General features: G+C 38.6%; 1 protein-coding gene across 1 annotated transcript; it reads left to right on the forward strand.

The window, feature by feature from the left end:
• Nucleotides 1-10,013: 10,013 nt before the first annotated feature.
• On the forward strand, nt 10,014-25,884 carry LOC140736044 (protein FAM110B-like). The gene is made up of 2 exons (XM_073061750.1): nt 10,014-10,152; nt 23,299-25,884. Exon 2 carries the CDS (start codon nt 23,527-23,529, stop codon nt 24,517-24,519), a length of 993 nt encoding a protein of 330 aa, XP_072917851.1. The 5' UTR covers nt 10,014-10,152; nt 23,299-23,526; the 3' UTR covers nt 24,520-25,884.
• Nucleotides 25,885-26,317: the final 433 nt, after the last annotated feature.

Consider the following 26,317-nt stretch of genomic DNA (forward strand, 5'->3'; position numbering starts at 1 on the left):
GTCAAACTCATTTTAGGTCACGGGCCGGATTGAGCAAAATGCAGCTTCATGTGGGCCGGATCAGTCGGACGCGTGCGAACGCAGCTTTCGTTGCCTCCGTTTTTTCAGCCTGCTCTCATGTGTCTCAGTTTCTGCTATAACTACAAAGTGTTTCACTTTACAAATTCCATTTCTTATGAAGAAGACTGCCGAGCAAGACTGCCAAATAAACACTAAAAACCCTGAAAACCTGATACCTGAATAAACTCAGCATTAGCCATATCATACGCCATAGGCGCTTCGATTACTGGGGCCAGCTTTAATAGTAATTAGATATTATCTCGCGGGCCAAAGATAATTCCACCGCGGGCCGAATTTGGCCTGCGGGCCTTGAGTTTGACATATATGATTTACATAATTTATTAAGGTTATATGTAAATTTTTGTGAATGGAAATGTAATTGTGCCACCGTATCATATGTGAGTACCTCACTGAAGGGAAATGACATGTACACAGATTCCTGTGTTTTTCTTTCAATTAGTTTTGTGTTTTGAAGTTACAAAACATAACAATGATGAAGAGAATTATAAGGAAAGAGATTGAAAATCTAGTAGAATGGTGTCACAACAACAACTTCTCACTCAGCGTCAGTAAAACCAAAGAACTGATTCTTGACTACAGGTGGAAGAAGCCAGTGGTCCAAAGTGCTGGTCTGAGGAAACAGACGAGTTACTACACAATTGTTTTGAGTCAGTAGACTGGTCCACATTCAAAGACTCAACACTCTGCCTGGGTGAGTATGTCACCATCGTCATTGACATTATTAGTATATGTGTTGAGGACTGTGTCCCAATGTGGAAAATCCAGGTGTTCCCAAACCAAACCAAAATAAAATACATTGGATTACAAAAGAAACAAATTATATTGAAGTATAGTTATCAAAATATTACAAAAGACAAATTTATGATAAAGTCAGCTTTGTGCTTCGTTATTAACACATTAAATAACAAGACTGTACATTTAAAATATAGGCAAGCTGAAATTAAATTTTATCTTTTAAAGACATTTCAGTGTGAAGGCTGTTGTTGCCTAGTTTTAAAAAGAACATTAAACTGTGGGGCGGTCTTTGACAAAGCAACAAGCATGGATAGATGGATAGATGGATGGATAGATACTTTATTCATCCCCATGGGGAAATTCAACATTTTTTCCAATGTCCCATACACTTATTGTAGCAAAACTAATTACATACAATACTTAACTCAGTAAAAATATGATATGCATCTAAAATCACCCTCTCAAAAAGCATTAATAATAGCTTTTTAAAAGTTCTTAAGTAGTTTACTTAAATACATTGAGTCCTAACCCCGGCACTTTAACATATCTTACTCCTGGCGGTTGAATTGTAAAGCTGAATGGCATTGGGGAGTATTGATCTCTTCATCCTGTCTGAGGAGCATTGCATCGATAGCAACCTATCATGTCATGTTGGACATCCAATCGCAGGGCTGTCCAATAGTTGGCCGGCTATGTCACACAAGTGTCTGCAGACAGGAAGATTGCGATCACGTTCGATCCAGTGATGGGTCCGATAACCACCGTAATTTTGAAGTAGTGATGAGAATGTCATAAGTGAAATTTTGAGATATTTGTAACAGCTGTAATGAGATGTTAATGAAAGTATCTGTGATTTCTATTGGTGACAAAGCCACAGGTACTGCTAATACTATGTGGTTTGTTGCCTACATTCATCATTGAAGGAAAGGTTAAATAAGGTTAGTGAAACCATAGACATAAATTTTTTTCCCATCCAAGGTCATGGACCCCCTAGAATCAGGGGTCCATGAACCTGAGGTTAAGAAACCCTGAATCTAAACCATAACATTCTGCGCTGGGCTATGGTCTTACCATGTACTACCTCATTGCACTGTTGTAATGAATTGATCTGTATGGATTTCCTGCAAGACGGGTTTTTCCCTGTAACTCACTAAACGTGACACTAATAAGCCAATTGAGCAATTTAATAGCCATCTCCCCTCTCCAGTTTTAGTCCTGATGCAGGGTTTCAACCCAAAACATCAACAATTCCTATCCTCCCACCGATGCTGCTTGATCTGCTGAGTTCCTTCAGCAGGGTGTTTGTTATTACACAAAGCAATGTTCCCCTACCAGCTTGCCCTCACTACAAGATTCACGGCAAAGCCTGGAAAGCAAGGACAACTTACTATATCTCAGGAACCACTTCTCAGTAAAGGCAGACATTCATGATAAAGGTAAATACTGCTTTTAATGTACCAGCACATTCTCTAAAGGAGAGTGGAAGGGTATTTGAAGATTTAGACCTCAGACCTGGCATAGAACTCATGGCCCACTGAGCAAGTCTCTTCTTCCAGGAGTGTCTTCAGCAGAGATCTACAGCACTGGAAATTATCACCAATGCTGTCTCTGCAAAATCTAACAAATTCACTGAAAGGATAAGTAACCCCACATCTTAGTGCTTTCTCAAGAGAAAATTCTGCATCAGGGCTACACTTCCACACAGACGGAAAAAGTCCATTAACAGATTCCCAAAGCAGACAATCTAGCTGAAATTATCATGGGAGGACATTTCTGGGCTGACAGAAAAAAAGATCCAAGAATGTGTTCAAAACATATTTGAAAAAAGATGACATACTCCCGAAACCTAGAAATCTCTGCTCCATACCCACTCAAAGAGTAACAGGTGGTTTTGAGGCAGTATTGAGAAGCACAAAGCACATCAAAACACTACATAAACAGCTGATAAGGCACACTTCCTCACAAACTCCCTTCCTAGTATCTTCTGTCCATCTGTAGCTCCAACACTGGCCTCATTAGCCACCTCAATCTCTACAAAACTGGAAAGGAAATAAGTTAAGCAACACACACAAAATGCTGGTGGAACATAGCAGGCCAGGCAGCATCCATAGGGAGAAGCGCCGTCGACGTTTCGGGCCGAGACCCTTCGTCAGGACTAACTGAAAGGAAAGATAGTAAGAGATTTGAAAGTAGGAGGGGGAGGGGAAAATGCGCATGTTGTGTGTGTTGCTTGAATTTCCAGCATCTGCAGATTTCCTCGTGTTTGCCAAGGAAATAAGTTACCTCAGTTAAGTGTCTGCTTAAGAAGATCTTTAGAATCTCCATCTTGTTTATAACCCTGTAAAGACTTTGTAATTAGTTGTTCTTTATCTCTTTAAATATATGATCGAATTTGCCACTCAATGGGCAAAATATATTTAGCTAATTTTGCTAAAGGTACCTTTGATACACATTACAGTGATGAGATACAGGTTCTGCATTCAATACTTCAATGTCTAATTATTTAATATTTAATCAGTTGCTGGGGGAAAAAGTTTAGGCTTTTGTATTTCACTCCAGTGTTATGATTAATGTGCTATCTCATTATAAAACAGAGTTCTCAATGAAAATGCAGACACATGAATAGTCTCAATGGGCATAGACCTTTGCAAATCAACCCATGTACAAACAAAAGGTCTGGCACGTGTGCTCTGACCCAAAGGCTAGAGTGTCTGGTCTGTCTCAGTTCCAAAATTTTGCATTGCTAAACATATTGCACCTTTCTAGAGGGAGTTTTCATGGCAGCTGGCAGTCTGGAAATAAGCCAGACACGAGCCAGAGTACAGACTGAGTTTGAGAGGGCCATTATCGCCATGTATTAAACTGCAGCTGTCAACAGACAAAAGGTAATTCCCTGGTTTATAATTACAATGACATCAGTAAATCTCCATCTGTTAGGGCTACAGCAGTCAATGGTCATCCAGTGCACAACCTAAATCTTGACCTCCAGCGCTATGAGTATGCCTATTGCATATTAACTGACAGGCAGAGAGGGTGCTCTTTCTGAAGCAGTTACATGCTGAATGCAATAAAGCTGTTTAAATTTTCATGAGGCATATGACATAACATATGTTAGCACATGCTGTGATTGTAGTGCAGCGAGGAAATGCCTTTTCAAAATGGAAAATTAATGGCACAGGCCAATATGTGTAAAGAATGGTTTTCAGAATTTATCACCAAATAAAATTATATTAAAACAAAGTGGATTTATTTTCAAAACATTTCTCATGTTCTTTCTTATTGAAGCAATTTAATAATTGACTTATCACCATTCAAGTATCCAGTACCCTTAAGTGTAAGTACAATGCAACAATGAAGTAAAAATATGTTTTTGTACTTACAGATATATGTATCAATCTCTGTCATTGTCTTATCTGTACAATGATTGAAATAGAACAGCGCAAGTAAGCTGAATTTTGTGCAAGTCTTAAAATGTAACAAATTATATAGTAAGAAGAATAGATTACAAGTTCACAAAAGGTTTTGCAATTATTCAGCAACAGACAAACAACCTGTGAAAATATCCTAACAAATAAAAGATAATACATCATATTTTCAAAGGTTCTGTATTAATTTTTCTATATAATACTCCGGGTGTATAGAGTCCGATCTATCGCATGATAAACTGACACTAGGATGAGGCCTTTTCTCTGCAGCAATAAATTCTTCCACAGTCTCCACACAGATTTTTTTTACAAAAGAATAATTGAAAAATACTGTTTTTCAATTAAGTCCTCTGGAAAAGCAAGCTAGTTTTAGTAAACTTGGTTGAAATCCTCAAAATAGTTATCAGGCTGATTGATTGCCATTGTATACTTTATAAGATGCCTCACAATAGACTTCAATACTTCAAAGAATCTTATGGAACAGTTTTTGACTGGTTTCTCATAGACAAAAAGCTAGTGGTTGATCAACTATGCAGATTCCTGATTAATACAGATTAAGAGTAAAGAAAAGCACATTTTTAAATATTGTTAGTGTTTAGTTGGTGTCAGATATCTTGTGGAGCAAAAGAATTATAATCAGATCTTGAAGCAATGGTGAAATAAGCCTACAAATATTTGGATGAAAGCTAGGTATATATATTCTATAATGTGCTTTAAATTAATAGTTACTTAAACGGAAATAAATCTGTTGTTGCTGTATATTAACTTTACATCCAAGGTAACTAAAAATATCGTGAGTAATAAGTCTGGGAAAATTTCTATTACAAGAGTAGTTTCTGGATGATTCAGAACTTTCCATAAATCCAATGTAAAGACAGAAGTGGGATATTGTTATTGTTTTATTAGTGTCTAACTCTTCAGTACAGCAAGCAACTGGAGCAAAACTCTTTCCACATTCAAACTGAATTATAAAGTAAGATTATTCTTTGCATCACCAAAGATATGCAAATATGTTTTGTGACACTTGGTACTACTTGCTGTGACTCTTGATCAAGGACAGAAGGATTAACTGAATAAATATAGACTGGTTAAGCTAATATCAGTGGGAAATTCTTAGAATCTGTAATCAGGATCATATTGGCATAGATTCTAAAATATTTGGTTTAATCCAAAACTATACAGACTTGTTAAAAGATAGTGTGATTGTTAATAAAGCTGTGCGGCCTGTATTACTGCAAACCCTAAAGACACATGGTTATGCTCCTTCTTTACTGCAACTAATATTCAATACTTGAAGTATATTACTCCATTCTAATATAGAATATAACACATTTGCAGAGACTTTTATAGATAAATTAGGAGACATTTTCTTATACAGTACTGAATTTCAGGCATGAGGAACTAAGACTGTAACAGCCCATTAGAGAAATGTCATATAAAATTCATGGAAGTTTATTACACGTAGTATTGTTGGAATATGAAAAGTTCTCAGGTAGATAATGACTAAGGGAATATTATTTATCCATATTGCAGATCCTAAGGAGAATTGTGATAAATATTTGAAGCAGGGTGAGTACAAGGATAGAGTGAGGTAATCAATAATTGCTCTAATAAGCAGCCAATCAAAAGCAGAGATGAATATCCTGCTTCCAGTTATGTATGTGGAATCTAATTTAGTGGTTTTTGGAGGATCAGGTACATATGCACACATAATATTATGGGGTGAATATGGCTCCACAACCTCATGTTGAACATCATTTTTGGAAAATGTGGAAGAGTGCAAGAGTATATAAAAACGATCCTGATTTCAAGCCACTCCCCATGTGAAAACCCACATCTTCTTCTGTGTTTCATATCTCAGAGTCTGTCAAAAGATAAAGTTAGATTATTAGATAATTTATGATGAAAATCATCACTCAGGATGTTGATTGTGACTGGGAGACTAGGTTAGAGAGACTTAAATATGCAGTAATTAGATAGTGGAACTAAAAAGCTAGGAAAGTAAGATGTTAGATTGAACATGGTAATTAGTTGAAATAATATTGCAAACTACTGTAAACTTACTTTTAGAGTTAGCTGATGATAGCAGTTTTGTAAGGGATGAAATAATCCCAGATGTATCAAGAGGAAATAATAATATTGTCAGAGTGCATAAAAAGATAAAAGGTTGATTGTTCAAGGATTGAGGAGAATTGGTTGTGGGAACAAGCGGTAATTTTCCTAATGAAAACAAGTTCAAAGTAAATTTATTATTATGGGGTACCTATATGCCACCATGTACAACTCTGAGATTCATTTTCTTGTGGACATTCACAGTAACTACAGGAAACAGAACAGAATCAATGAAAGATTACAACCAAAAGGACAGGCAAACAACCAGTGTGCAAAGACAACAAACTGTGCAAATGCAAAAAGAAAAAAAATAATAAATATTGAAGAAAGTTAGCCAATGGAAGAGCAAGACTCTCCGTGGAAGACATCCCCACAATCAGAGCAGACTAGATGTTGACAAGTATTGAACATCTGGCTCAGAGTTGGAGACCTCTTCCCAGAACCAAATTCGTTTCTCATGGCAATACATGGCCAGGCGGTTAACACCAAAAAAAATTCTCAAAAATACAGCATAAAAGACCAAAAAATTCAAATGATAAATGTAGAAAATGCAGATAAAAACAGAAACAATACAACACACTACAGGATTCTGTAGCAGTTTAACACAGGCACAATCAAGAGGCAAACATCATTCATCAAAATCTTGCTTTAAAAATATGAAATCACACCTAACTATAAATACAAGCCCGATCCAGTTTTAGAGTCAGAATACCACAAATTATATTATGACCAATCAGTTATTATAGTTAGGACAATCCATAATAACCATCTGGATATAATATTACAAGATAAACAAGCAAGAACAACTTTTTTAATAGATATAGCCATTCCAAACACACTTAACTTACAGAAATCAGTAAGTGAAAAATGCCATAAATATGTTGAATTAAAAGAGGAAATTGAAAGACTGCGGAACATGAACAAAGTCTCGATAGTAATATCTACTACTGGTGTCATTCCAAAGGCACTGCATAATAACATTAAACAATCAGGGCAACACAGCAATATCTATGTAAACCTTCGGAAGGCCACAATATTAAACACTGCTAGAACAGTCCAAAAATTCCTAGCAATTGACAAATAAGTGTGCTTGACTATGCTTGTGCCTCAAGTTTTACCAGCTTGAACTGAGGAAAAATATAAATAATAATAAATAATAGTTGAATACCATTGTGAAAGAGTGAAAATAGAGAGGTGGGTAGGATGAAGATAACAGAAGTGAAGGATTTAAGTCTGAAGAACAGCAAGACAAGTAGCAGCAGGGGATCAAATTCACGATCTTCACTTTGGAGACAGAGAAACTTCATTATTTACCAAAAATGAGGAATAAAACTACTAGGACAAAAGAGTGCCAGTGTTGAAACAAAGAAGCTTGATCTTATTCTCGCCATAAAGAATGATTCCACAATTAAATAAAGAGCAGTAGTACATATTGGGATGATTGCTCTGGGGTTACGGCCATTGATGAATGTGATAACCTTCTTGTATTGGACCCATGCATTGGTGCTAATGTATTACTGTTAACAAATAATTCTACTAGTTAAAGCCTTCTAAGTTAGTAAACATCAAGTCCCATCAATGCTTCTAGTCATTTGCTTGAGTATTGTTTTATTCAAACAGACCTTTTGTCGCCCTGATGGATAGAAAGAATGTGGATCTCCCTCTTTGGATAACCAGCTATAGTTTCGTGGTTGTCAAAAACTTGAATGAAATGCAAAAACAAATGGCATACAGATCATGTTTCTGATGAATGGGTTGCTGAACTGAGTGCCACCATTCTCATCCTAGTGTTCTTCCCTGTTTTAATTCTGTTTTGAAATTTCACTCTATGCATGGTCCCTGCTAACTCCTTCAGAGTCCAGTGGAATTCATTGCTTCATGTGTTAGCTTGGAAATTACTGTGAACAATACCACTTCAGGAAACATACAAAGTTTAATCAAATGTGTTTTCTTTCCTTTCTTGCAGTTTACTATATACATTTCACAAAACTGATTTTTTTTTGTTTTCAGAGAGGATGGCTGAATGGCATGTGCTGAGGTATGATAGTGGTTAAAGTTCTGTATTAAATATTTGAAGATACAACTCCAAATCACACCACCACAGCTTAAATAAAACTAAACCTGGAGTTAAAAAGTTTGTATGAGTAATGATGACAATGAAGTGTTGTTTCCCATTGTAAAAAGTCCCAAATAATTTCTGCATGTCCCTTAAGGAGTTCTTATTTGATCTGAAAAGCTAAATCATATCATTCAAGGATGGTGATTAAAATATTAAGCACATCTCATAAAATATCCCATTAAATGATTTTTAGTGATGGTACATTAATATTATACAGCCATTTCTGATTTCTTTTTGTGGTATTCTACTTCCAGAATACCTACACATTATTGAATCTTGACCGGTTTTATGCTTTCAAAGGTTAACTACAAAACTCCATACCGCTGCACTGTAATTAACAGAGCTTGAAGCCATTTTTCTAATATACTGAAGGAATTCATCCCCCACAACGCTTAGTTCGCATGTATTCTTAACTCTGCGTGGAAACAATAGAGGCCGGGTGAGCTCTGCGAAGTTTCATTGGCTGTCTTCTCTGGATGCCAGAAAGGTGTGGAGCATTCAAGTTCAGATCTGCCAACTGATGATTTTTTTTAACATCGTTGGCGTATTGGCTCTGCACTCTCTGATCCACATCCGTTTCGGAGCTCTACTTATGACTAATAAAAGATGAGCGAGATTCAATATTTCTACGTCAGAATTAAATATATGGGTAGTTAGCCGTGGTGGGGAAAAATGCGCCAGGTGCTGGGAAAGAGAATCATCTTTATAATTACTAGGACCAACTTTACATGAAAAAAAAATTAAAAGCACGGCCCAATATTCAATATTCTTTATGTAATGTGATGACCCTTTACAAGCCCCATGGAGGAAGGATTGCTATGGGACTTTAGGGTCGGTTTAAATTGGTGCAGGAGCAGGACTTCAGAAAAACCGAATTCCAGCATCTAGCCACCTATGTGGTATTCTTCAAGACTGATTTGGTTTTCGGCAGCTTCCTCCAGGTGTTCAGGCGTGGCGTTTAGGAGCGCCCGGTTGAGGTAAACTTCACTGTAGATAGAATCTGACTATTTCGTACAACAAAAGAAGGTACAACATCAGAATTAAATGCACTCGGATAGTTAAGCAATTAGTTCTGCCAACTCCTGGTCGAACTAGTGAGATACACAATTACTTATGTTGGTGTTTTACACGCCTCTGGTCTCTCGCGCTGGAAATGTAAAGGCTGCTAACAGGAGCTAGAAGGGAGAATGGAATAGATTGAAGTGAAATATCCGAAACAGGTCTGGTGATAAGCAGCATAATAATAAAGCCAAAAGGAGTAAATAAGCGAAGGAATTGAAAAAGCTTTCTGCCCACTCCCTTTGTGTTGTGTACCTTAACGTCCACGCAGCTGACAGAATTTCTGACTTCCCCATCCATACTGGGAATGGGTGCGGAGGGAGGGGACGAGAATGTCGGCAAAACCATTGGAAATTTCTCTCATCTTTGCAATTTCAAACCACAATAGTGTAGGCAGGGGGAAATGAAAGGGTTAATTTCTTATAGGTTGCCGCCCCGCCCACATATTAACAGGAAATGAGTTCTTTGTCGGAAGAATCGCATCCTGCACATGAAACCAGTCCAGACAAGGCACGGAGGAGCCAGTAAGGTAATCTGGAACTCGTACGTTTGGATCAGCCAGTCATTCTACACCTGACCAGTCCACTTTGTCGGCGTTAAGGGGAAAAGATTAATCTGCAGGTAGGCTGTTATGCTCTACGATCAGACCACTTTGGGTGAATTTTTTTTCAGGTAGGGAACTACGAAGAACAATCGCGGTCGCTCCATTAATACTATTGTACTCGTGTACGAAATGCAAGTTTGGGTACTGTTTAAACAAAACGCTTTCGTTTGATTTCCTGCGTTTTAATTTATATTTCTCGAATTCTGATGATCTTGTATTGCCGCGAACATTGACAAAGGATGGTCTTGTTCACCAGCGAGTGTCTAGGTGCAGGATTTCGTGAACTATCTTCGTGTCACCATCGACTATAGGCTTTTTAACCCTGGAAACCATCCAGCCTGCCAGTAAGAGCTTTCTTCCGTGTTCTGGTTTAATGAAATAGGACACCCATTTCAAATGCATCCAGTGCGCAAGTGAAATATTTCCCTCAAGTGATTATTCGGGTCATTCTAGCTAGAGTTGTGTGAAGGAAAACTCACGGGACAAACCTACCTGAGACCAGACCCACGAGATTCAGCAGATGCTGGAAATGAGAGAAACGCACACAAAATTCTGGAGAAACTCAGCAGGTCAGGCACCGTCAATGGAAATAGATCATCAGTCGACGCGTCCGGCTAGAAACGTGGACAGTTTATTCATTTCCATAGATACAGTCTGACCTGCAGCCTGCCCCAGCATTTGGTGTCATACCTGAGACTAGCCAATCTTGTTTTACAATTTAATATAGAAACTGAAAACATATTCCCGGCGGAACGTAGGTCAAATTTCAGGAGAGCCGCAATCCTGGAGGCGCTGTTTTTGAAAGAGGCGTGAACAGAGGACCGTTGGCTTTCAAAAGTGGACCAACTATGTCACCCTCGATCAACAGCAATAAAGCAAATAATAAAGTCAATGTCAATTCCATTACTGGTTTGCGGGTCTATGTCTAAACTTGTATTGTCTACCTAATGGCAAAACTTAATATTACTGTAAAATGTTTTATTGCATGTTTTGATAATGGAAGTACGCACTTTATTGTGTGTTATTTTATTGGGGATAAAAGCTAGGTCTTTTTTGCTTAGCAGAGTATTTCAGTATTTTATGATTTCAATAGTAACAGCAAAAGAGAATGGTAAGTTTTTTTAATAAAACCATTAGTTTGGCAGATGTATCAGATATGAAGTCAATGTGCAGGACAGAAATGAATTGACTCCGTGAGGTATTGTTCCATTGGAGACACAACATACAAAACTTAGTTCATTGAAAGGAGGACCATAGAAATCGACAGCACATTACAGGCCCTTCGGCCCACAATGCTGTGCTCACCTTGTAACCAACTCTAGAAACTGCCTAGAATCTCCTTACTGCATAGTCCTCTATTTTTCTAAGCTTCATGTACCTATCTAAGGGTCTCTTAAAAGACCCTATTGTTTCGCAATTTTATCCGAAACATTGGAGTAGTATTAAGGAAATTTACAAAAAATATGCTGCCTTCTTCCAAAATAAATCGCAGCTTAAACCAAATTCAGTGGACATCAAATTATTGCTAAGAAAGAAAATGGGATAAAGTTAGTGCTGTATTTGCAAAATTAAGTTCACAAATCTTTGATTTTCCTAATAAACTTCCATATTAATTGGGCAGGACTTGCTATCAAAAATTAACCTCCGTGTGAACTTTATGATTACTGTACACCATGAGCAAATCATTAACACAAAATATTTATCATTCGCTTTTTTAATAGCTTATTGTTAAGAGGTGCCCTGGAATATCTTAAGATACGCCCTGGAATATCTTAAGATACCAGAAGAATTACAGGTTATTTCAGGAATTTTGTATTACCGGGTGCATTGTGTTAAGTCTGGTGAACTCTGGTATAGTCACAGTATTTTCAGCCTCCCTCCTGACCAAGTATTTGTGCAATTTATTTTTTTTAAGACCTTCATTCAGCAGATTAAGAAAGAATACATTTTGTTTGTACCCTTATGAAATCCCTTGAGACATTGTAATATAGGCTTTTGTATAAATGGTTTTGTTGCATTGAAATGGGGAAAGCACTTATTGGTAAGCAGAAGGTTGGCTTTTCCACAAATGGTGAAGACTACCACATTTTTATCTGCAGTGAAGTTGATATGAGCTTCTCTGAATTATTAGTCTATATCTGTTTGTGGCTAATACAAGAAAATCAGAGATCTTAATCACAGAAAATAAGATGCAATATTTGGACCTTTCTGAGATGACTATTTTACCGGCTAGATTTTAGGGGAAACTGAATCATGTGACTTAGAGTTAAACACCTCTGACACCCGCTTTCAAGTTAGTACAGACTACAGAGTGTGCTAAAAGGACGAAATTCACTTCTATATCATACATTTGAGTGGTCTTAATTCATTTCCTGGTCGGCAAGGCCTATGATACAAACCCTTCCAAATTTGGGATTTGTTAATCCTCTCACTTTGACAGGTCACAAGGCATCTTGTATGAGAAGTGGGGGAAAATCTGCCAAGGCAGAAATGAGCTTCTAGTTGAAAAAATGTTAGGCAAATTTGAAGATTTTTGTTCTGTATCTAGTTGTATTGTCTTTTTTTTAAACTTCATATCCTGCTCCAATTGTTGCGTTTCTTAAACAGAGGACTTCTTTCCAGCACCATCCACAACAGAAAGGCATTGAATACAAATGCACATACACACAGTTCTTTTTTGTGTTAGCACCAGCACTATAAGGCAAGCATTGACATTACAAGAATAAGTAGATCGGCAAATTAGTTTTGATATTTATTTTGGGGAGTGAGAAGATGAATGACCAGTCATGTGGGACCAGCTTTGGTCTGCCTCTTGTAGCAGTGTTTATGAAGTTGGTTCATTTCAGCTTCTGATCTGTTACTACTATTGACTGGCAACTGCAATTTCAAAGACAAGTTTGGATTGACAGACACCTATCCAAATATAAGGCTTTCAAGTCATACAAAGAAAAAGAATAGTAATGGAAGATGGTTAATATCCTTCATGGGAGGATGTCTGCCATTCTTATCTCATTTTTATATATGATTCCAGACTCGTCAATGTGGTTGACTTTTACAAACTCAGTTCCAGGAACTTAGAAAAAGGGCAGATGAAAACAAAATGTTAGTATTGCCAGTGACATCCACGACAGGTCATTGTTTTCCCAAAATGATCATTACTTCTTTACTCACATGTGTTATATGGATATGGTTTCCTGGGTCACTTTCTAGAGCATATATTTGTCTTTCTTTGAACTTAAAACCAGCATTCAGGGATTTGACATGGTAATTAGCAGCACGGTGAGTAAGAGAAGACTATAGCTTCAAATTAAACTTGGAAAGTGAAATCTGATCATGTAAAATTATAGCAGGAATTACAAAGGACTTAACATCAAGTAAATTTGTCTGAGCACCTCAAAGCTGCATTTTATGTCACTATTCTAGTTTATTATTTTACATGAGTATATCTATATCTGCTTCTCTTTATTGCAGCTTACCCTTTTCTCACTATCTATCTGGTGGTCTAATTTTGTCGTTTCGTAAGAACTACGAGATTCATTGTGGTACAGTTAGTACAACAAAGCTAATGTTAGAATCATAGAGCAGTACAGCAGAGAAACAGGTTCTTTGGCCTAAACCATCTATACCAACCAAGGTGCTGACCTAAGCCAGTCTTATGTGGCTCATATCCCTCTAAACCTTTCCTACCCATGTACTTAATCAAACATCTTTTAAATGTTATTGTATCTTGTCTTATTGACAATTTTTGGTAGCTCATTCCATATATGCACCATCCTCTGCATGAAGAAGATGCCCCTTGGGTCCTTTTTCAATCTTTCTCAATCTTCCTCATCTTAAATATATGCCCTCTAGATTTTAGTTCCTTTACCCTTGGAAGAAAAGTGATGTGCATTAACCCTACCTACTCTGTCCCTCATGTTTTTGTACACCTCTACAGGGTCACCCCTCAGTGACCTTTGGCCATGGAATAAAGTCTGAATCTGCTCAATCTCCCTATAACTTGAGTTCTCAAGTTCTGGAAACAGTTGAAGACTTAAGATTAAGTGATTCAATCACGAGTATATGATTGTTACAGTGCAGAATTAAACTGAGGTGTAACTTTGATCACAGAATCCAAACAGAAACTCGAGTGCACACTGAAATTTTGGGTGCCTTGTTTCCATATGTCTCTGTAAAGAATGGTAGGCACACAACACTGACCCCAGAGTTTGTGGAATGCTTATTTGACATTGATGTCCCACCGTCAGACATGAATTTATAATGGTGGGAAAAAACACATGGGAGAGTCTATTTACTTGTGTATAAACTTAATAGATGACCTTAACCTTTATATGTTGGGGGATCCCCTGAAGAAGCTATCAGCAGAGTTAGTGCAGATATAACGACGAACCAGTGATCCATTATCTAGATGCTCATTTCTTACATAGTTATTTCCGACCCAATACCTGATAACTTTACATTCCAACTTGTACCTCAGGTGCTCTGACCATGATGGAATATTGTGCAAGTTTATTATTGACACTTCCCTGACCCTTAGGATTGCAAGCTTTTAACGTGTATAACCAGGCAAGAGGCTGTTAATGACGCTGCTTAAAGAACAGCAGAAAAGATATCGGTTTTATGAATTCTCCATGTAGTGCTATTTTGTATGTTCATAAAATTAATGGAATGTATCATGTTCATATTATATTATGGCCAAGTTTGCACTAGATAGCCACTTTATTAGGTACTTCCTATACCTAACAAAGTGGCCACTGAATGTATTTTCATGGACTTCTGCTGCTGTAGCTCATCAATTGCAACGTTTGAAGTGTTGTACATTCAGGGTTCTCATCAGTACACCACTGTTGTAACATGTGGTTATCTGAGTTACTGTTGCTTTGAGCCAGTCTGGCCATTCTCCTCTGACCCCTCTAATTTACAAGGTTTTGTTCACCCGCAGAACTGATGCCTACTAGACTGTTGTGTGTGAAAATCCCAGGAGATCAGTTTCTATGATACTCAAACCACCCGATCTGGCACAAACAATCATTCCATGATCAATGTCACTTGGATCACATATCTTCCCCATTCTGATGTTTGGTCTGAGCAACAACTGAACCTGTTGACCATCTCTGTATGCTTCTATGCATTGAGTAGAGGCCACATGATTAGCTGATTAGATATCTGCATCATTGACAATAGACAATAGGTGCAGAAGTAGACCATTTGGCCCTTCGAGCCTGCACCGCCATTTTGAGATCATGGCTGATCATCTACTATCAATACCCGGTTCCTGCCTTGTCCCCATATCCCTTGATTCCCCTATCCATAAGATACCTATCTAGTTCCTTCTTGAAAGCATCCAGAGAATTGGCCTCCACTACCTTCTGAGGCAGTGCATTCCAGACCCCCACAACTCTCTGGGAGAAGTTGTTTTTCCTTAACTCTGTCCTAAATGACCTACCCCTTATTCTCAAACCATGCCCTCTGGTACTGGACTCTCCCAGCATCTGGAACATATTTCCTGCCTCTATCTTGTCCAATCCCTTAATAATCTTATATGTTTCAATTAGATCCCCTCTCAATCTCCTTAATTCCAGCGTGTACAAGCCCAGTCTCTCTAACCTCTCTGCGTAAGACAGTCCAGACATCCCAGGAATTAACCTCGTGAATCTATGCTGCACTTCCTTTACAGCCAGGATGTCCTTCCTTAACCCTGGAGACCAAAACTGTACACAATACTCCAGGTGTGGTCTCACCAGGGCTCTGTACAAATGCAAGAGGATTTCCTTGCTCTTGTACTCAATTCCCTTTGTAATAAAGGCCAACATTCCATTCGCCTTCTTCACTGCCTGCTGCACTTGCTCATTCACCTTCAGTAACTGATGAACAAGGACTCCTAGATCTCTTTGTATTTCTCCCTTACCTATCTCTACACCGTTCAGAAAATAATCTGCCTTCCTGTTCTTACTCCCAAAGTGGATAACCTCACACTTATTCACATTAAACGTCAACTGCCAAGTATCTGCCCACTCACCCAGTCTATCCAAGTCATCCTGAATTCTCATAACATCCTCATCACATGTCACACTGCCACCCAGCTTAGTATCATCAGCAAATTTGCTGATGTTATTCTCAATGCCTTCATCTAAATCGTTGACGTAAATTGTAAACAGCTGTGGTCCCAATACCGATCCCTGTGGCACCCCACTAGTCACCACCTGCCATTCTGAGAAACACCCATTCACCGCTACCCTTTGCTTTCTATCTGCCAACCAGTTTTCCATTCATGTCAATGTCCTCCCCCCGATGCCCTGAGCTTTGATTTTACCCACCAATCTCCTATGTGGGACCTTATCAAATGCCTTCTGAAAATTGAGATACACTACATCCACTGGATCACCCCTGTCTAACTTCCTGGTTACATCCTTGGAAAAACTCCAACAGATTAGTCAAGCATGATTTACCCTTGGTAAATCCATGCTGGCTCGGCCCAATCCTATCACTTCTATCTAGATATGCCACTATTTCATCCTTAATAATGGACTCTAGCATCTTCCCCACCACCGATGTCAGGCTGACAGGTCGATAGTTCTCTGTTTTCTCCCTCCCTCCTTTCTTAAAAAGTGGGATAACATTAGCCATTCTCCAATCCTCAGGAACTGATCCTGAATCTAAGGAGCATTGGAAAATGATTACCAATGCATCTGCAATTTCCAGGGCCACCTCCTTTAGTACCCTAGGATGCAGACCATCTGGACCTGGGGATTTGTCAGCCTTCAGTCCCATCAGTCTTCTCATCACTGTTTCCTTCCTAATGTCAATCTGTTTCATTTCCTCTGTTACCCTATGTCCTTGGCCCATCCATACATCTGGGAGATTACTTGTGTCTTCCTTAGTGAAAACAGATCTAAAGTACTCATTAAATTCTTCTGCCATTTCTCTGTTTCCCATAACAATTTCACCCAATTCATTCTTCAAGGGCCCAACATTGTTCTTAACTATCTTCTTTCTCTTCACATACCTAAAAAAGCTTTTGCTATCTTCCTTTATATTCCTGGCTAGCTTGCGTTCATACCTCATTTTTTCTCCCCGTATTGCCTTTTTAGTTAAGTTCTGTTGTTCCTTAAAAACTTCCCAATCATCTGTCCTCCCACTCACCTTAGCTCTGTCATACTTTTTTAAAAAATGCTATGCAATCTCTGACTTCCTTTGTCAACCACTGTGGCCCCTTCCCCCCCCCCCCTTTGAATCCTTCCTTCTCTGGGGGATGAACTGATTTTGCACCTTGTGCATTATTCCCAAGAATACCTGCCATTGCTGTTCCACTGTCTTTTCTGCTAGGCTATCCATCCAGTCAACTTTGGCCAGCTCCTCCCTCATGGCTCCATAATTTCCCCTGTTCAACTGCAACGCTGACACCTCTGAGCTGCCCTTATCCTTCTCAAATTGCAGATAAAAACTTAACATATTATGATCACTACCTCCTAATGGCTCCTTTACTGCAAGATCGCTTATCAAATCCTGTTCATTACATAACACTAAATCCAGAATAGTCTTGTCCCTGGTCGGCTCTCGTACAAGCTGTTCCAAGAATGCATCCCGTAGGCACTCTACAAACTCCCTATCCTGTGGTCCAGCACCAACCTGATTCTCCCAGTTCACCTGCATGTTGAAATCCCCCATAACTACTGCGACATTATCTTTGCCACACACCAATGTTAACTCCCTATTCAACTTGCACCCAATATCCATGCTACTGTTTGGTGGCCTGTAGACAGCACCCATTTGGGTCCTTTTGCCCTTACTGTTCCTCGGTTCTATCCACACAGACTCTACTTCTCCTGACCCTATGTCCCCCCTTGCAAAGGATTGAATCTCATTCCTCACTGGTATACTGTACGCAATCTCATTCCTCACAGGTATACTGTACGTAATAAAGTGGACACTAGTTAAGTGTGAAATTAAATGTGAAATCAACCTTTTGTTAAACTTGACCTAGATGGAGAACTCTACAAACTGATGTGGCACAGAATTTTGATGAAAGTGATACAGTAAACGGGGAGAAAATCCAAAAATCTTGAGTGCAAAGGGACTTGGGAGTCCTTGTGCAGAACACCCTAAAGGTTAACTTGTGGATAGAGTTGGTGGTGAGGAAGGCAAATGCAATGCTAGCTTTCATTTCAAGAGGTCTGGAATACAAGAACAGGGATGTGATGTTAAGGCTTTATAAGACACTGGGGAGGCCTCACCCTGAGTATTGTAAACAGTTTTGGGCTCCTCATCTAAGAAAAGATGAGCTGTCATTGGAGAAGTTTCAGAGGAGGTTTACAAGGATGATTTCAGGAATGAAAGGGTTATCACACAGGGAATGTTTGATACCTCTGGGTCTGTACTCTGGAATTTAGAAGGATAAGTTGGGGGTGGGGGGGGGTATCTCATTGAAACCTTTTGAATGTTGAAAGACCTAGATAGAACAGATGTGGAAAGGATGTTTCCCATGATGGGGGAATCTAGGACAAGAGGGCACAGCCTCGAGATAGAGGGGTGTCCATTTAAATCAGATGCAGAGAAATTTCTTTAGCCAGAGGATGGTGAATCTCTGGAATTTATTACCACATGCAGCTGCGGAGTCCAGTTCGTTGGGTGTATTTAAGGCCAAGCTTAATCGGCTCTTGATTAGAAACAGGGAGAAGGCTGGGAGTGGGGCTGATGATTGAATAGCAGAGCAGATTCAATGGGCCAAGTGGCTGAATTCTGCTCCTATGTCTTTGGTCTTGTAGTATGATTGGATGACTTTGATCACAGACAGGTGGGCCAGGCACGAGAGAGGCTGTAAGCAGAACTTTAATAATGGGTGGATGATGAACAATGCGTTGTGCCCACATCTTAATGTTTGTATGCTGATTTAGTAGTGACAAATGTCATCACTAAACATGTTTTGGGCAGATGCCAGTTTACTGTGAAAGCAGAATCAGCACCTGTAAGGGATTATACTTGTGTATCAGATCACCAAGTGGAATAAAAACATTAAGAAATGTATTATAGGCAACTGAATTATGTTTAGTGATGTTTTTGGGACCCAACATCATTTATGCAATATGGGTGGTATTCTAAATGCAACCTTCACAGGAGGAAAATCTTCAAAAATTTAAGGAGGCTTTCAGAGAGGATCGTTAAAATGGTGCGACACTTAAAAGAAAAGTAAATGTGCCCTTCTGCAAACCATTTCAAATGGTGCTTACCTTGTCCAAGAAAATTATCAGCAGTGAGCTCATTTTGGTCCATTATAGAGTCATAGAAAAGTACAGCTCAGAAACAGGCCGTTCGCCCCCATCTAGTCCATGCCAAACCACTTAAACTGCCTATGCCCATTGACCTGCACCAGAGCCGTAGCCCCAAACACCCCTACCATCCATGTACCTGTCCAAACTTCTGAAATTTTAGAACCAAACTTGTATGCGCCACTTACACTGGCAGCTCTTTCCACACTCCCATAACCATCTGAGCGAAGAAGTTTCCACTCGTGTTCCCCTTGAACTTTTCACCTTTCACCCTTAATTACAATGTCTGCTACATTCTAAGACTTGTGTGCAAGGCTTGTAAGCACATAATTTGTCAGTGACTACCATCTCATGGTTATAACTCTTTGGTATTATACGTATTGACAAAAATGAAATAAATCATATTCACATAGAGAAGCAGGTATTGTAAAGTACTTTTGAAGTTCTTTCCTGATTGTTGCTGGGAAGGTATCATTTACTGATCACAAGCCTTTAATGGCAATTCCAAGATTAAATTCTGCTGTTCTTGTTATAGCAGCATCAAGGATACAGAGTGGAGCACCCCACTTGCTCGATATAATAATGGCGTTGAGGATAGAGCATCCACAAATCTCTACACTGGTGCCTTATTGAAACTATTTATATGAAGATAACATCATTAACATAAAATTGCTTTTTATTCTACAAGTTTATAGAACAACTTCTTGTCACAGCAATAGTAAAAACTAGAACTAAGCAAAAAGACCTGATTTGAGGAAGACAGGTAATCACACTAAGTGGATAAATAGTCAGAAGGACAACATGAAGCAATTTCATCCAAAGTGAAATGGATTGTATGTTAGCCATGCTGAGGACATGGAGTGGTGATAACAAAGGGATTGCTAGGCAAGATTATGGAAGATTTCCATGCAGAACATTTGGATAATGAACATGAAGCTGATAGCCAGAGGATTTTACTATTGACTGTTGCCTACAAAGGTATAGACAGTAGATGTATAGTGTACCAGAATTGGAGAATGGACCCTCCTGAAGTATTACTTTGGTGTGGAAGTTACTTCTGGATCATCTCAGTTGATCTACATGCATCCAGACACCATACGTCTGCGCAGATTGCACTATAAATGTTGTCATATCACAAAATAGTTTCTAGTTTGGATGACGTTTGTTTGATAAATTATGAAGACCATTGTGTATAAAGAAAAGGCAGTTTACATGGTAATAGAGGCATTGAGTAAAAACATCACTAAAAGAGGCATGGAAGGTCAGCAAAGGTCACAATCAAACTGGTATGCAGCATCTGTCCTAAACACCTTACTTAACAGTAAGGGGAATCCATGGAAGTGCAATGCGTTGGAAACACAAGATGTACTTGAGGCTCACCAGACATTAAGGATGAGGTTATTTGCTTGGCACCAGGCCTAGAGCTCTTCCACCTCCTCTCTGTAGGCCATTTCATATTTGTTGTTGATGAGCCCCACCTCTGTTGTGTCATCAGCGATCTTGACGATGTGATTGCTCAGACATTTTGTCAGTGCGGTCATGTGTGAGCTGAGTATACAGCATTGGGCTCAGCACACAGCCCTGGGCAGCAGCTGTGTTCAGGCTGTTGGGGAGGGAGGAGCATCCTATCTGAGGTCTGATCGCTGGAAGACCTAATACAGTATCTTTTAAAGCCATCAGGATAAGCATTAGATAGATAGATAGATAGATAGATAGATACTTTATTCATCCCCATGGGGAAATTCAACTTTTTTTTTCCAATGTCCCATACACTTGCTGTAGCAAAACTAATTACATACAATACTTAACTCAGTAAAAAAAAATATGATATGCATCTAAATCACCGTCTCAAAAAGCATTAATAGCTTTTAAAAAGTTCTTAAGTCCTGGAGGTAGAATTGTAAAGCCTAATGGCATTGGGGAGTATTGACCTCTTCATCCTGTCTGAGGAGCATTGCATTGATAGTAACCTGTCACTGAAACTGCTTCTCTGTCTCTGGATGGTGCTATGTAGAGGATGTTCAGAGTTATCCATAATTGACCGTAGCCTACTCAGCGCCCTTCGCTCAGCTACCGATGTTAAACTCTCCAGTCCTTTGCCCACGACAGAGCCCGCCTTCCTTACCAGCTTATTAAGACGTGAGGCGTCCCTCTTCTTAATGCTTCCTCCCCAACACGCCACCACAAAGAAGAGGGCGCTCTCCACAACTGACCTATAGAACATCTTCAGCATCTCACTGCAGACATTGAATGACGCCAACCTTCTTAGGAAGTACATTCGACTCTGTGCCTTCCTGCACAAGGCATCTGTGTTGGCAGTCCAGTCTAGCTTCTCGTCTAACTGTACTCCCAGATACTTGTAGGTCTTAACCTGCTCCACACGTTCTCCATTAATGATCACTGGCTCCATATGAGGCCTAGACCTCCTAAAGATTTATTAATCCAAAGATCAATAACACAAAATCTGGTTGATCCATGAGTTCTAAACAAGACACAAGAAGCACAGCTGCTGGTGTAGTATGATACTGATGAATTAAATGTAAAAGATTTTAATATTTAAGTGGTTGTAAACAATAATTGTTACTTGGATAGCATTTGAATTGCAAAAAGTGCTAAGCCAGTTATTTTAAGGATTGTATCTCATGATTTATTACAGTCTGATCTGCAACAATATTTATGCAAAGTTCCACCTATGATTAACCCTTAGATCAGCTACACGTTCATTGTTTGAGATTCTCGTATGCAAGTCCATCATACAATGGGCTTTGTAAGATACTAAGAATCCAGTGAGTTCACTGGCGTGCGTGTGAGACCAACAATTAAAATCCACTTTGGGTTTGATTTTGTTTAATCCACAAATTGCATGCATTCATGGGAAATTTTGTAAACAAATCATTGTCTCTATATTAATGCTAAAGAAATTCAATGGAAAAATGTACACCGGCTGATATAAAAGAGAAAATGTCAGATAAACTTAACAGATTATGCAACATCTGCAAAAGAGAAACAGTACATTTTTTGGAGCTTTTAACTTCAGATTCTCAGCATCTGCAGTTTTTCTTGGTTTTTATTCTGTATAAGAATTTAATTCTGTATAATTCTGCTTACATAGTTTTGTTATGGAAAATGTTGCTCTGATTACATTACTTGGCAAACAATGCAGGATTTAGAACTTGGCTCCGTCTTGGCCCAGCCTATCCCAGCTATTTTTATGCAACAGATGGGAGAGGTATAGCCAGGGGCAATGTAGTGAAGGTAAACTATACCACCAGGTGTGGCATTACAGCTCACCAACTGAGTTTTTATATCGTTCACTGGAATCCATTGTATCCACTGATTTTTGTTGTTAGTTTAAAAGGTACATTTAATGTCAGAGAAATGTATACAATATACATCCTGAAATGATTTTTCAGTTATCTATGGTAGCACAGCAGTATTTTAGTGCTACAAGGATATAACTTGATAATCATTGATTAATGATTAAAAGTTAATGATAATCCTCCCAATTCCAAAGGAAATACTTGCATTTATTTTAACAAACATCATTAATACCGCTCAACCAATGTTGTTTGCAGTTTTGCTGTCTAAAATCAATGCTGTTTAAGTACATATAAAATTATATCTCTATAATGACCTTTTAGCTTTTCTAAAACGGGGAAAACACCCAAAAAATGCTTAATATTGATATGCTTGTTAATCGTAGTATAACTTAGTCAAGTGGACTTTCTCAGAAATTGCAGAGACCGATACAGGTAGAACAATCAACAAGTGGGTGGAGTTTATTTCTTTTGAAATGACTGTATCTTACTAAGTAGCTATTGCTAGAATTTTGTAGATTTTAAGAGGTTTCAAGCTATTATACTGATGTCTTATACTAATATTCTTCATGCCTTTCAGAAAATACCTGCTAAATAGAGACATTCACAACGCTGTAAAAACTAATTTGAAGAAGGAACAAAGAATTTGGTGAATAATTAGCAAACCCAGAGTGAAGAAGCTCACAGTTCGGGCTGGACTGAATGTCAGGCATGATGTCCCGATTCTGATGAGTACAAGCGGATACTAAGTATTGGGTTTCTGGTAACAAGAAACAGAAGGCAATAAGTTTTTAAATTTTTTTAAAAAATGCTGAAACAAGTCTCTGGTACCTCTACATTCACCCCACCAGTCCCTTTCCGGATTCTGAACAAGGGGCCAGATTATTTTCGAAAGCAGATGGAGAGCGGCAGCCGGAAGCCAAGTGCTGTAGAACGACTGGAGGCTGATAAATTAAAATATGTGAAGAGCCAGCAAGTAGCAAACACTCGACAGGAGCCAGTGAAACCAAGTGTACCTGTCCTGTTACCAAAGGTCAAAAGGACCCTCCAAAGTCCCAGGAAAACCTCCATTGCTGGGGCCAACAGAACAGATAACTCTGATTGGAGAGGAGCTTTAAACCTGGAGACCTTAAGAAATTTAATCCTCATTTATGAGTCACCAAACTCGCCAACAAAACAGTCAAGCTGTCCTGAACAGGCTAAGGTTTCAGGCTCTGGAGACCTACAGAACCATGGTGGACAGGAGCCTGTGAATAGTTTTGGGTCTGAACTACGCAACAACATCCTTGTGCCAGCTCACAATGCAGCAGTTCGGCGGGTGGATGTGCGCCCCAGTGTGAGCAGGTGTGTCAGGAGTCCGCCATGCCCTTCCCTTCCCAAGTCAAGACTTCCATCTTCTTCCAGTTCCAGGGCTTCATCAGGGAAACTTCACCCTGATATGACCAACCGACAACAACTCCCACTGCACAGGTCCAAATCTGATCTAAGTGACCGCTACTCACGAGCTAGTGCCAACCTGGAGCGATTCTTCAACTATTGTGGTCTGGATCCTGAGGAGCTGGAGAACATGGGGATGGAATGCTTGGCCCGAGCCAGCTCTGACATAGTGTCCCTAAAACTCTACAGTGCTAGTAACCTCAGCTCTGAGTATGGTCCTTCTCAGTGCAGTAATGCAATTGAGGAAAAGCCAAATGAGCGCATTCCATATGGGATCTCCATCGTTGAACGCAATGCCAGAGTCATTAAATGGTTGTACAGCTGCAGGGAAGCAAAGGAATCACAGAGAGTATCACCTGTTTAAGGCAGAAAATACTAGGAGAATGGAGAAGCATGAACTGAGATTTGATGATCTTGTTGTTGATGTGGCAGTTGTCATTTCATTTGCATTGTGTGAAACTCGAGCTTTATTGTTCATTACTGCCATTGGCTGCCTATTTTTAAAAGGCTGTTTAAACTTTTTTAAAGGGCTGTCTTTATCCTACACTGTGAAAATAAGACTGCACAATTTCACTTAAAATATTTTCTGTCTGTTGAGATAAACTGAAGGACTTGTGTGATTTAAAAGAAAAGTAGATCTTCCTTGATTTATAAGATCATTACAAATGATCTGAAATAGGATAACTGTGTAAATTTAGTTCCCTAAGTTTGAATACTTAACAGTAGCAAATAATATAAAATAAATGTACACAGGTTATTGACATTTTAGGGAAAAGACAGAATAAACCAAAGGGTACAAACAGATCATCCGCCTGAAGGTTAGCCTAAATATGAATATAATTCCTATTTTAGACATCGATCTGCTGTGTCTCAAATTTCAGAAATTAGTATTACCTTTTTTGTTCTTGTAGCATTAACATTTCATCTTGAGCTAAAACTATATTCTTTCTGATAATGTTTTGTAATTGTTTTTATGAGTATCTCTTTTCTTAACACATCTTTTGTAACTACATAATAAGGTTGCAAGTTGATGTTTTGCTACTTTTTAAAGATCAATGCCTGTTGATGTGAGAAAACAATATCTTTTTGTTTTGCTTTTTAGAGAATGTACATGATAACCATTGTAAAGAAATTAAGGCAGCTGAATTATAATCAATATTTCTACAATCTGTCTAGCTAAATTCAACCTACAGTTCGAATCAGCATTGTATTGGTTAGTGACATAATACAAAAGGTTTTACAGTGACTACTTTCAATAAAAGACTAAAATTAAAAGTGGTTTGGGTTAATAATTTAGAGGTGAAGAGTTTAAAACTCCATCATAGCAGTTTTTAAAATAAAACACTACACTTTTATTTAAAATAAGCTGGAAGCAGGTAATGAGCAATTGGATTGTCATTAAAATCCAGACAAGTTCACTCATACCCTTGAGGGGATCTTCCAATCCTTATCAGGTGTGGCCAATACGTGACACCAACCCTGGAACAACGTGTATGGTTTTTAACAATGTTTTAATATGACTGAGAAAAGCACTGAATATTAAGGGAGGGCTTTCTCTTGTAGCATAGATCAGGGATTATCCAGACTTCAAAACTTTATAGTAAACTTGAGAAATAACAAAAATATTAGGTAACTGTTTAAGATGAAATCTAGGTCTGGACACTAATCACAATCAGGTTTAATATCACAGGGATATGTTGTGACATTTGATAACTTTACAGCAGAAGTACAATGCAATAAATTATAGAAAAAATGTGAATTACTGTGTGTGTGTGTATATATATATATGTGTGTGTATATATGTGTGTGTGTGTGTGTATATATATACACACACACATATATATTCATATTAAAATAGTTCTGGGTTGAAAGAATTTTGATCAAAATCCCAGAAAACTGATTCTCAGTGTTTTGGAATCTTAACCTGAAACACTTACTATTTCATCCACAACCAGTATTTCTGATAGTATAATACAAAGAAACTCCTGAGAAACCCAAAATTTGTTTAGGAGGTAAGAAACTAAGGCTGGAGTAAGCCGCTGCCTTCTCCACCATTTAATAAGGCCGTGGCTGGTCCACTTTCTTGCCTGATCACCATATTTCCTAACTCTTCATTATCTGCAAGTATTATATCCATAACATCAGAGGACCCAAACCACTGA

The sequence above is a fragment of the Hemitrygon akajei genome, chromosome 11, assembly GCF_048418815.1.
Source record: "Hemitrygon akajei chromosome 11, sHemAka1.3, whole genome shotgun sequence".
In the NCBI taxonomy this organism is placed as follows: domain Eukaryota; kingdom Metazoa; phylum Chordata; class Chondrichthyes; order Myliobatiformes; family Dasyatidae; genus Hemitrygon; species Hemitrygon akajei.